The 14555-nt window shown below is 28.4% G+C and overlaps 1 protein-coding gene across 1 annotated transcript; it reads left to right on the top strand.

Moving 5' to 3' along the window:
• Positions 1-736: 736 nt before the first annotated feature.
• OCT59_002083 (uncharacterized protein) lies at positions 737-2569 on the top strand (the record flags this gene model as incomplete). Its single annotated transcript, XM_066144251.1, has 6 exons — positions 737-828; positions 1006-1084; positions 1181-1252; positions 1328-1707; positions 1774-1905; positions 1984-2569. The coding sequence occupies 6 exons, from the start codon at positions 737-739 to the stop codon at positions 2567-2569; spliced, it is 1341 nt and encodes a 446-aa protein (XP_065995432.1).
• Positions 2570-14555: the final 11986 nt, after the last annotated feature.

Here is a 14555-nt window from a genome sequence, read left to right as displayed (position 1 = left end):
CTTTCGCTCCAGCTTAAACAAACAGTAATGTATTTAGTATTTATTGATAAGTACATTTACTCCGAAACTACAACTATTTTTTGTTACATTTTCAATCAAAGCGCATTGTATAGCATTCGCTGGCCTTAGTATAAGGGTCAAGCGAGCGAAAAAAGCTTGTATGCATAAACGCCATCAACTTTGTAAATATTGAGATCGTCAATCTGCATTTCTCTTTCTCAAGCACAGAGTCTATTGCATACTTTCTGCTTCATTTCTAACAGGAATTCAGGCTCAAAGAAGATGTGAATGGAAATTGTGAAGCATTTAAAAAGGGTACAGTGAAATTTATAATATTTGTTGCTTTATAGTTATTTGTAAACCACACTAATAATCTACTTCTTCTAAAATGTCTAATAGCACTAACTTCTTTTTTCGAAATCGCGATGAGAAACCAAGTAAATTCTTTTTTATATCATGGTTACCAAAAATATACTTTTCAACCTTAGAGCTATTAAAAAAAGCCTCTCTAGAAGGGGCTATAAAACAGTACAATTACGAGCTCAACGATGCGATAACAATGTGTCAACTACAAAATTTAAATAAGAAGATTATAAAGAAATTGGAAGATGTATCTCTACAGTTTTCGAATATACCTCAGGCAAGTAATTTAAATGATAATTGTGTCACATTTACTAAAAAGTGATGTTGCAGTTCACCAAATATTATGGGGTGTGGTTAAATATAACATAGATCTATGTTAATGCCTTGTTCCCGGACGTATACAACAAATATAAGTGTACGCCTTAGCTCTGCAGAAGTCGACTCTGTATTCACCGAAGGGTTCAGGTGCATAAGTGGCATCATCCGGGCATTTTGCTAGGTTTGATATGGGCAATGCCTTCGTGTATCTCATCGTCAACCATCGGCGTGCTAACTTTCTAAAATATTGAACCATGAAATACTTCAAAAGCAATCCTGATTTCCAAAAAAAAACCATTCATGATATATTCATCAAAAATATAGTGTTCTAACTACCTATTATACATTACAGACGCAGAAACAATTCATATTCAGCGATGCATACAACGTAGAAAAAAAACGGGTAAATATCATATGATTTCAACCTGGAAGCTTTATAACTATACTAATACTCTACTTCGTTGTCAATTCATATATTCCATTAACGCAATGTTGATAGCGTGAAGGTTATGAAAAGCAGCAAAACCAAGAAATTATTCGAACCAATGTTACCAAAATAATTAATAATTGTGTAAGAAACAAATCCATTTTATCATCTCAGAAATTGAAAAGCAAAGTATGAAATCTAATACTAAACTCTTAAAAGATCAATGTAGCGAATAATGTTTCTGTTGAAGTCGGAGAGGTGTTAAACGAAATCTGTAAATGCTTACAACAACTTGATTTAACTTTAATAAATTCTAACGACCTGATAGCGTCTGGAATTTTGGATATTTGTGAAGGAGCAGATAATGTGATGGATACATTACCAACAAAAACAAAACAAGTCCTCACAAATTTCAAATTAAGCGAACAAGAATTTCCAAAGGACGTGAAAACCATGTTAGATGAATTTATTAATATCTATGATCCACAAAATTCCAATTCTGACCCTGCTCTCGCTGGACCTATAACGTTTCCACAAAATGAATCTAATTTAAGTATACGCAGAACGTTATTAACAACATTCGACCTGTTAGAAGGATTGTAAGTTGAAATAAACCTATTTGTATCTTTTTTTTTAATTAAATTAACTAAATTAAACTAAATTAGGAGAAATTGTTGGAATTTAACGCCATCTTTAACTGAAGGCGAATATAGTGAAACGTCTTATACAATACATTCAGTCTCTAGGATAATTGATCCGATATTTAATTATTACAATTTGAAACTTAAACGCTCGTGGTATGTAATTTAAATAATTTAGTTTATTGTCTTTATTGTCTCCTTTAACCCTTCTTAAACTAATATATCTTATTTTAGGGAACAGGTATCTAATTCATCTCGGGATCGGAAAGAATCAATGGGTTCTATTCATTATGGAGATAGACCAGACTTTCAGATTCTGTTGATTCTCGATTCAATTGAGTGGGAGTCAGTATTTGCTGAAATTTCACGATTAGATCCTCGTCCAGATAAACAGGATCATGATTGGAAAAAATTAAATCGTTTATGTAAAGACGGATTCGATGCAAGATTTAATGAATTATTCAAGGGGAAAGATGTTGAAAATAATGAAACAAAATGTCTTATTAACGAACTTCATCAATTCCCTTTCATAGGAATTCAAGTAATAGATAATCGTATCTTAGTATTTGGGATCGATTACTATAATAATTCTTTTTATCGATCCTTTAAAATCTGTGAATTTTACATTCCTTTAACAATTTCCAATTATCAAGTCGTAGAAAATTTTTTGAAAAGTTCGTTGAAAGTGAAATATTATTTAGAGGGATTATTTAATGATTTTGTACGAATTAAAGATAAAATTGATCGTTTACCCACTATAGTTGAAGTAGTTGAAGATGAAAAATCACAATCTTTTATGTCATTATCCACAACATATTAATTTATTTCTTCATATATTTTTAAATATAAATAATAAATTTATTTTTTTTAACCAATAAAAAAGTATATTATTAGTACATGATTTTTTTTCACATTTTTTTTTACCGATCATCATGATTAAACATTTAAAATAAAGTATTCGACACAGCAAAACAGTTTATTATAATTAATTTATTTTTTCCTCTTGACAAAATCTAAACTGTATTATACCATCATTATGTGATATATAAAAATATCGATTTTATTCGAAACAGAACGATCCTAATTAATAGCAAATTTATAGGATAAATACAAGTTTGACAAAAAGTTTAATAGACTGATTATAATTTGTAACGTCCTATATTAAATAACATATTTAATAATTTTCATTTCGTGATAATTTTTTTTTTTCGAATTTTTTTCTTCAAATATGTAGTTTGATTTTTTTTCACATATTTTAATTCGCATATTGTCATTTTGTCATACTATAGTTTTATTTTCTTTCGAATTGATAAATGATCAACACGAGTACCACAATAAAGATAAACAATAACTAATGTGCAATTGTTTTCCAATTTAATATAATGTGACTATGTCGAGTTAACTTATTTTTAGAATAATACTACTAATATGGGTAACTCAAAAAATAATGGTGTAGTTAGCCGAAAAACGGAGCTGAATTCCTGATTACCGATCATCTGGACCCAGTTTAATTACACTGGAATTCCACAACGATCTACGCCTGAGCTGGGTTCGGATCACGGCTAATTATTTTTTGGTTAACATGTTGAATACTAATAAATTATTTTTAAGTTCTCGGTAACCAACGTTTACTAATACTAATAAGTAATAAATAATCAACATTAAAGTTAATATTATACCTTTTTGTTTAATAAGATTTTTTTTTTAACAATAATAAATAAATAAATCGGAATATAACGTAATATAGTTGAACGGAAATATTGAGTTGGAAGTATTTTACTAATACTAATAAGTAATAAAATAATCAACATTAACACCTTTTTGTTTAATAAGACTTTTTTTTAACAATAATAAATAAATAAATCGGAATAGAACGTAATATAGTTGAACGGAAATATTGAATCGGAATAGAATGGAATATTGAGTCAGAAGTATTGTCAGAATAGACCGGAATATTGAGTCGGAATAGACCGGAATATTGTATCAAAATAGAACGGAGTATTGTATCGGAATAAAACAGAATATTGAAAATATTAAAATTCTAATCAACGTCAAATAATATAAATCAAACGGTATATTGTGCCAACATATCGAAAAATTTTTCATAGAAAAATATATAAATAATATCAATTGCATTCTTCCCTACCAAAACAAAAATTTTTTATTAATTTTATTAAATTAAAATGTCTCAACACAGATTTAAAAGTAAAACTTATAGATTTCAATCTTATAATTCATCTGATCTTTATTCTTCACTTAATACACATATTGCTACCAGTTCTCAATCAAATTTAACAAATAACATTAATTCTGATTCACAACCCTCAGAAATTATTCAAAATCCATTAAACTTAGATGTTGCTCCATTACCTATTTGGCAACCTTCTACACGTCTAAGTAAACTTCACACTCAATTTCAAACTACAATTCTTTCTCAATACACGTGCTTACCTTGTGCATTTTGTGGAAAATTATTATATCCTACCAAGGCTAAATGGTTTCCATATGATGAAAACTACACCTATCCTCTTGAAATAAACTTTCAAAACATTGATATCTATATAAAAGATGATGGTTCAATACGCACTGTATGTGTATGTGAAAGTTGTAAAAACAATCAAAAATGATATCCATGCCCAAAGCTCCATCCTATACCAGATGTAATTAAAGCCATACCAATTACACAAAGAAAGTTTTTATCTCCAGTATTTCTACATTGTTCACTAGGTAGAAATTTAGATGCGAATAGGTATACTGAATATCGCACGCTAGTAGGAGATATGGAATTCTCAAAAAATATGCGCGTATTAAAATTATATTCTGATATATTAGGGGCATTTTTATCTAATCCTGAAAGTCAAAATAACAATGAAAACTTATCATGGCTTACTCCAGAATTATGTACTGCTGCACATTGGCTTAAGCAACATAACAAATATTTAAAGCCATTTTCCAGATTACTTTCTACATCATCACTTCTTACAGAAACTTATCAAGATCCATTCCCTACAGCAACACATTTATCTTCAGATACAAATGCTCCACCTTTTCAAGAAGGTGATATTGTTTTATCATCTGCTGATTTTCCAACTGAAGTTCACAATGAAGATTTTCATTACACTTATCTAATGGCTGGTTTCGTGCAAACTCAAACTACAACACTTCCACTTTCTTTTAATAATCCAGATCTTGAACCACTCATATTTCCAGATCTATTTCCTGATGGAAATGGACATTTTTTTGATCAAACTATTAATAGTTCCGAAGATAATTCAATAAAAGTTGAAACATATGGCAAATATATAAAATATCGATTATTATGTGTTGATTCACGCTTTCGTTTACATCCCTATTGGCCACATTATTCATACTTAAGATTAGAAAAATTACGAAATCACCAAAATACAACACTTCTTTGGCGTCAAAAACAATCAGATAAAATATTTCGTCCACCAACAGCTTCAGAACTTATTACACATAGTGTATATTCAGGAAACCGTATAGTTGATGAAACAAAAACCATTACATTACCATCATTTATACGAACAGGAGAAACATATTTTAATGAAAAATTATTACATATAAATGCTATGATGAGAGAATACAATTTACCATCCCTTTTTATTACTTTAACTGCAGCAGAAACTAAATGGACTCACTTAAAGGACATATTAAAATCAACAGATAATAGAGATACAAATCCAACTAATAGGCCATTACATACAACTCATCATTTTACTCATCGAAAGAAAGAACTTTGGAATCATGTTTGGAAAAAACCAGAAAATAGTAACTGGGGATACCTTAATCATTTTTTTGAACGTGTTGAATTTCAAAATAGAGGAGCTTCACATACACATACAATACTTTGGGTTGAAAAAAGTATAATTGAAATGATAGAAGAAAATCTTATCAGAGCTGATTTACCAGATCAAAACCTTGAACCAGAACTTTACCAATTAGTAATAACTCATCAAATCCATACATGCCGTCCTGGAAAATGTGGTGGCCCTGCACCTCATGGTCAAGTATGCAAAAAAAATTTCCCCAACCATATTCATCAACTACTTACTATAACACTAATGAACAAAGATATATATATCGATGTATAACTGAAAAAGATAGATGGGTAGTTCCATACCATCCAGCTACACTTCTAATATGGAATGCCCACATGAATATTCAATATGTAAGTAGTAAAAATTTAGGAAAATATTTGACTAAATATGTAGTAAAATCAGAACCTACATATGTATTTAACATATCAGAAGGGGATAAATATCGTGAGCATATTGTTGCTAGACGTCTTAGTTCAATAGAATGTATGTTTTTATTACTTGGTGAAACAATATGCAACTCATCAGTACAAGTAAAATATTTACCTACTGACCCACCAACTACTCGCTCACGTGCTATAAGACCAATATCAACAATATCAGATGATGATGAAGACCCATATTGGAAAGATGCAATTGAAAAATATTTTGCACGTCCACATGATGAGCAATTTGACAATATAACTTATCCTAATTACTTTAAAAATTACACTTTATCAACTAAAAGACCATCAAGTAACAAAATATACTACAAAGATGATTTTAATTATTATGTTACTAAAAGAACATTTCCATTAGTTGTACGCTATAGACATCTTAAAATTCAGAATGGAGAGTCATTTTTTTATCAACAATTATTACTTACAACCACTTGCAGATCTGAAAGTGAACTACTTGGTAATTATACATCATATCGAAAAAAATATTTGAGTTTACATCCAAATTTCCAAAATTCTATTCAAAATATTACAGATACTACAGAAAATGAAAATAGGTACTCATTACAAAATCAATTCAATACAATTATAACTCACATAATAGAAGATCTTGCAAATAATATTACCCCACAAATAGCTGATATTCTTGCCAAACAATTGGATGCTTTAAAACTAACTTCACCAATATTTCCACAAAATGCAATGCTTTACTTACCAGAAGAACAATACATTTTATATAATACAATAGTATCTAACCTTGGATCACTACAATCTAAAAAGTATCCATTCTTCTTTATCACAGGCTCTGGTGGTACTGGAAAAACATATATAACAAAATTAATTATTGATTGGCTAAATTCTCAAAATAAAACTTATCTTCTAATAGTACCAACAGGTGTTGCTGCACAAAATGTTGGTGGACAAACTATCCATTCTGCTCTTAGATTAACACAATCAGGATCAGGATACCAATCATTGGCTTTCTATGATTTAGAATTTAAAAAAAAATTACAATCAATTCAAATATTAATTATAGAAGAAATATCAATGGTATCTGCAGTACTATTTGACTTTATCTCAAATTTATTTTCCAGAATTCACAATTCTGACATTGCATTTGGAGGTATCTGTGTAATTGTTGTTGGTGACTTAGCACAACTTCCTCCAGTAAGAGGAGAAGCTGTATTTTATTTATCAGTATGGCAACTATTTTATCCTTTATTTTTATATAAATCTCAAAGACAACAAGAAGATAGAGAATTTTACCAAATGTTAGAGGAAATTAGATTTGGTACAATATCAGATGCTACTTGGGCAAAACTTGTGGAAAAAGCAGCAAATTACAATAATAATCAATCTTTAGATTCACTATTAACAACAACAAATATAGTTGGATATTGTGAAACATCAAAACAAATTAATAATACAATATGTAACTTACTTCCAATTAATGGTGACAAATTTCTAATAGCAGAATCTATAGATTTTTTAGAAGGAAAACGTGTGCCTTCTGAACATGTTCAATCACAATTTAAATTAAAGACTAATATGCCACCTACAGTCAGACTTCAACAAGGTGCACGAATTATGTATTTGAACAACTCATTAATAAATCATGGAATATGTAATGGAACAATTGGTGTAATTACAGACATCAATAAACAACAACCAAGTGTTCAGGTAGCTTTTTGTATTCAAGGTGCTATAATTCAAAAATGGATCACTAGAGAAACAGCATATTTTTATTCAACTGGCCAACATGCTTCAAGGACACAGTTTCCATTACAAAATTCTTTTTCTCTAACAGTGCACAAAACACAAAGTCTAACCTTACCTCTCATTTCACTAGATCTTAGCCAATTGTTTGCACCTGGTCAAGCATATACTGCACTCAGTAGATGCCCTAAATGGGATAATATTCAAATAATGAACTTAAGTAAAGATTCATTTATAGTAGATCCAAATGTAGTTAAAGAATACTCCCGTTTAAAACAAATAGCATCACAACCATTACCAATTTCATAAACATCAAACATATGCAATATATTTCATTTTTCATATAAATACATTAGATCAAATTGTATTAAATAATTTACATAATTAATAAAAGTATTTGCAAATTATATAAATATCCTATATATAATATAAATTATAAATATAAGTTTAATTATTAAAATTTATATATTATATTCCTAATAATTAGGCCGGCCATAATATAAAATTCTAGTTTATATATAAAAATAAAGTGAATCACATTTCTACATAAATTTTTAATATATTTATATTAAAATTTTTTTGTGAATCATCAAATTCAAGACATTATGTATATCAAGGCAAAATTTCAATATATATTTCATTTAAAATTTGGACTTTTCTATGTCACTATTTTTATATGTAAATAATTGCAATAAATAATATTAACATAGTAAAAGTCCAAAATTTTTATATGAAATATATGCTGAAATTTTGCACTGATACTCATTTTGTCTCGAATTTAATGATTCACAAAAAAAATTTGACATGAAAATATCAAAAATTTATGTAGAAATGTGATTCACTTTATTTTTATATATAAATGACTGTAATAAATGATATCTGCATAATAAAAGTCCAAAATTTTTATATTAAATATATACTGAAATTTTGCATTGATATACATTTTGACTTGAATTTGATGATTCACAAAAAAAATTTGACACAAAAATATTAAAAATTCAGTGATTCACTTTATTTTTATATATAAATGACTATAATAAATGATATCTGCATAGTAAAAGTTCAAAATTTTTATATTAAATATATGCTAAAATTTTGCATTGATACACATTTTATCTTGAATTTGATGATTCACAAAAAAAATTTGATATGAAAATATTAAAAATTCGCGTAAAAATGTGATTCACTTTTGTTATACAAAAAATCATATATTAAACCTCGCAAATCAGAATTTGTCAGTAATTTTGAAAATGGCAATAACCTGACCTGACCACTATTGCAAAAAGATAAAATAAGAATTCTTTGATTTTTTGTTTTAATTGCTTAAAAAAGCCACTAAAAGTCATTAACAATATTATTTTAATACTTACAGTCAATGACCAGTCGTGATTTTTTAGAAGAACTAAAATGTCTCTTCTTGCGTGTCAGAAATCCTTCAAAACATGCTCTTGAGGAGTTGATATGACAAATAATCAAGTAGAATCTTAACCCAGTTGAAAGTTTAAAATGGTTAAAGATCGGGTTTAGACAATTTGGAGATTTCAGAAACAAGTTTCTCGACAAGATAGAAAGATTGGTCAATTCATTTGAAGAAAAAAGAAACAAGTAATTATTTCTTTTTTTTTCATTTCAGCTTTCAATTGACAGATATGATTATTTAACCAAAATATTGTAATAATATTTTGTTAGACAAGGTATTCTTGAAACAACTTGTATCAGGAAATTTTATAGCACGAAAAATTGCATAAGTTTACGATTTTATAAGTTTATGAAAGTTTATGGCATAATATTTTAAAAAATTTCAAAATATTACATAAGTTTACAATTTCATAAGATTTATGTGATATTATGGTTAAAATATTACACAAGTTTTCAATATCGTAAGATTTACGCAATATTACAGTCAAAATATTCTGCAAATTTACGAAACTGTAAACCTGCGTAATATTACGGTTAAAATATTTCGAAAATTTATGAAACTGTAAACCTGCGTAATATTACGGTTAAAATATTTTGAAAATTTACGAGACTGTAAATCTGCGTAATATTACGGTTAAAATATTTCAAAAATTTATGAGACTGTAAACCTACGTAATATTACGGTTAAAATATTTCAAAAATTTATAAGACTGTAAACCTGCGTAATATTACGGTTAAAATATTTCGAAAATTTATGAGATTGTAAACCTGTGTAATATTACTATTTGATCGTCAAAGCTGAGTATGCAGTAGAACGTATACAAGGGGCATGTGATACTATTGAATAATCAAAAATAATATAAACACCTTTTCTTTTATATAAACACCTTTTTTTTAAGTTTGGGAAAGCAAATTTATTTTTATTTATGAATTTTTTATTATTTACAATTTTTATGTTAAAAATTAAAGTAAATTCTAATTTTTATTATAACCTAATAAAAAAATACACATTTACTTGTTTGCTACTATTTTATAAAATAGTACCAGGCTGTACAGTGTGAATGTTAGTATCAGTCACAGCCCAAAAAAAACGTGAGTCTCCAGCCGATATTTGGTACAGACTGGGCCTAGCTACTCACTTAATAAATAATAAAAAAATAAAAATAATTATCTTCTTCTACGATACGTAGGTAAGTTTCTCCTTACCCTACAATCATCACGCGTGACTAAAATTAATAAAACACTGGTCAGAATAGTCCATTTCGTCCAAATTTCAAATTGATGAATGTTGGACGAAAGTTGATCTAATTTTGGCCAATCTGCCCAATCATTGCCAAAAAAATCGTCAAAATTATTATGGACGATTTGCACAGTTCGCCTGCCACTTGGCAATCACAAATCGGCAAAAATTCATTAAAAAATTGGAAATAAACTATTCGTCAACCTTTTACTAAACATTCATTCAAATTTCAAATTGCCAAATGTTAGACGAAATTAAGTCTAATTTTGTCTAATTGTTAATGATTTTTATGTATTTAGCTTATTTTTAATTTTATAATAACAATCAATTAATTATATTTTATTATTTTGCTTTATTAATAAAATTACACATTAAAAATTATCATATTAAATAACTAATATCTATAGTATCTGTCTATTTACACCTACCATCCACTATTCACCATCTACCATTCACCATTCACCATTCACCATTCACCATCCATTGTCAACCACCATCAACCATCGTCCACATCTCGTCTACTACCCATCATCCACCATTCATTGTCAATCATCGTCAACCACCATCAACCATCGTTCACATCTCGTCTACTACCCATTATTCACCATCCAACAACTTACTCAGCAATCTGACAAAAATCTGAAAGAGAAACCTACAAAAAAAAAATAAAGAAACGGTTAGTAAACCATTATTATTTCAATAAAAAAAATTAAGTTTCGAAATATATTTCGAAACTTACCCAACCAAAAATCCGAAGTGGAAACCTACAAAAAAAAGAAGAAACAATTAGTTAAAGTTTCTTCGATAAAAAAAAAAATATGCTTCAAAATATGAAACTTACCCGATCCATTCAATATAAGTTCGAAGTGGAAACCTACAAAAAAAAAGAAAGAAATGATTAGTTTTTTATTAAAAAAGTTTTGAAAAGAAAGTGAAATTTTAAAACTCACCCATCTAAAGTCCAAGGATATCACAACCGACACCTACAAAGTAAAAAAATAAATAAATAAAATTAAAATTTTTTTTTTTAAAGTTTCGAAAAGAAACAAAGCTTTGAAACTCATCCGTATATCCAATACCTAAGAACCAAAGGCCGAAACCTACAAAAAAAATAAAAAAAATTTTTAAAAAATAATTCTTTTAAAAAAAAAGTTGCGAAGTTTTTACTTCGAAACTCACCCGTACATCCAAAGCCCAAGAACCGAAAGCTGAAACCTACAAAATAAAAAGTAAAATTATTATTCTTTTTAAAAAGTTTCGATTCTTTCACTTCGAAACTCACCTAAATATCCAAACGCCCAAGTAGAGCTCCGCACGGGTCGGGTCGGGTCGGGTAATTTGTCTGACCTGAACTGAAAAATTTTTATCAGGTCGGGTCAGGTTGGGTAACCTGCTCTGACCCGACCTGACCCGTCTGACCTGAAAGTATTCAGGTCATTTTTCTATAAAATAATATGAAAAAATGCCGTTTTGGCGATTTTTTTCATAAAAGAAGTGGGAAAAAATGCCGTTTCGGCATTTTTCCATTAAATAATATGAAAAAACGCCGCTTTGGCAATTTTTTTCATAAAAAAAGTGAAAAAAAAATGCCGTTTTGGCATTTTTACATAAAATAATATGAAAAAACGCCGTTTTGGCGATTTTTTTCATAAAAGAAGTGAAAAAAAATGCCAAAACGGCATTTTTTCATAAGATAAATGAAAAAATGCCGCTTTGGCGATGTTTTCATAAAAGAAGTGAAAAAAATGCTGTTTCAGCATTTTTCCATTAAATAATATGGAAAAATGCCGCTTTGGCGATTTTTTTCATAAAAGAAGTGGAAAAAAATGCTGTTTCGGCATTTTTCCATTAAATAATATGAAAAAACGCTGCTTTGGCGATTTTTTTCATAAAAGAAGTAGAAAAAATGCCGTTTCGGCATTTTTCCATTAAATAATATGAAAAAACGCCGTTTTGGCAATTTTTTTCATAAAAGAAGTGGGAAAAAATGCCGTTTCGGCATTTTTCCATTAAATAATATAAAAAAACGCCGTTTTGGCAATTTTTTTCATAAAAGAAGTGGGAAAAAATGCCATTTTGGCATTTTTCCATTAAATAATATGAAAAAACGCTGCTTTGGCGATTTTTTTCATAAAAGAAGTGGAAAAAAATGCTGTTTCAGCATTTTTCCATTAAATAATATGAAAAAACGCCGTTTTGGCGATTTTTTTCATAAAAGAAGTGGGAAAAAATGCCGTTTCGGCATTTTTCCATAAAATAATATGAAAAAAGCCGCTTTGGCGATTTTTTTCATAAAAGAAGTGAAAAAAAATGCCAAAACGGCATTTTTCCATAAAATAATATGAAAAAACGCCGTTTTGGCGATTTTTTTTCATAAAAGAAGTAAAAAAAAATGCTGAAACGGCATTTTTCCATAAAATAATATGAAACAATGCCATTTTGGCGATTTTTTTCATAAAAGAAGTGAAAAAAATGCCGAAATGGCATTTTTCCATAAAATAAAATGAAAAACGCCATTTCGGCGTATTTGTTTATAAAAAACAATGCCAAAACGGCATTTTTTTCATAAGGTAACATGAAAAAATGCCGTTTCAGAGTATTAAACATTTTTTTAAACTAAAGTATTCGGGTTAACAGGTCAATCGGGTCAGGTCAAACCTGTAACCCGACCTGATACCGGGTCACGAATTTGACAACCTGACCTGAATATTTCGGGTTAACCTGACGGGTCACCCGAATTGACCCTTACCCGTGCGGAGCTCTACGCCCAAAAACCGAAAGAAATTTACAAAAAAAAAATTAAGTTAAAAAAAAATATTTCTTTTAGAATAAGTTTTGAAGTTTTACTTCGAAACTTACCCATATCCAATGCCCAAGAACCAAAGGCCGAATCTACAAAATAGAAGAAAAAAAATTTTTAAAAAAAATTAAAAAAAATAATTTTTTTTAAAAAAAGTTTCGAAGATTTTACTCCGAAACTCACCCGTATATTCAACACCCAAGAACCGAAGGCCGAACCTACAAAATGGAAGAAAAAAAATTAAAATAATTTTTCTCGAAGTTTTACTTCGAAACTTACCCATATATCCAACGAATAAAAAACCGAAAGCCGATGAGATCCCCCAATTCTCTCTGTCATCAATTTACAGAGTTGCCACATCGAATAGGCATTCTCATGGTCGAACGAACTAATAATCGAACAAACGAACAATTAAACGAACAAGCAAATAATCAACTGCATAATTAACAAACAACATAATTAACGAACAACATACAACAATATTCTTAGTTTATAACATAATAGCGTTATAATATAAAACATCAAACGATATAAAATAAAATTAACTTCTCTAAATTTTCCCCAAATTATATCCACTTTTACCTTTAATTTCAAACTTCGATAGCTCCCGCTACGAATTATTACTTTATGGAATATATATTTAATTCATCTTGAAATTTCCATTTTATTCAATTAAAATTAATTAAGCAAACATTAATTAAAGTTTAGGGCGAACCTATTACCTTTAATTAACATTAAACTTTACTAACAAATAATTAAATGAAACTTATATTTTATTGAGTTCTGTAGATGAGAACTATGGAATTACTTTGAATTCCATTCTCTATTTATACAAATTTTACGCTACTTTTTATTCTATCTATATACTATCTTTTATGTTCTTTTTACATATTATCTTCGAACTATCTTTCTAATATACTATCTATATTTTAAATACACTATCTTTATATATATATATTATCTTTTATAATATCTTTGTATTATCTTTTTATATTATCTTTTATGTTATTTTATATTCTTTAATCTTTCTGACATTATTTTATATGTTCTTTTAATTCACTTTATGTGTTTTACTTATAATCTATCTTTTGTGGCTTATAATTATTCTTTCTAATTGTTCTTATTGTTAAAGATTGCTAAGCCGCAATTGATCGACTCTAATTATTCTATTGGTTCTTTGTCAATCATTCAATAAATATTACATCATGTAGATCATTACTCTTCCTAAATGTTTATCCTTTTCGGCTAATTATTTATCCATCTACGCCAATTCATAATTAATTTGTTCGTTCTTGATATTTGGCAATTACATTTGGTGGTTGAATTTTATCATATTTTCATGCTTGATATTCGACCGT

Source organism: Rhizophagus irregularis, chromosome 10, assembly GCF_026210795.1.
Source record: "Rhizophagus irregularis chromosome 10, complete sequence".
Taxonomy (NCBI): Eukaryota; Fungi; Glomeromycota; class Glomeromycetes; order Glomerales; family Glomeraceae; genus Rhizophagus; species Rhizophagus irregularis.
Note: the sequence above shows the minus strand (reverse complement) of the source record. Positions and strands in the feature narration are given on the sequence as shown.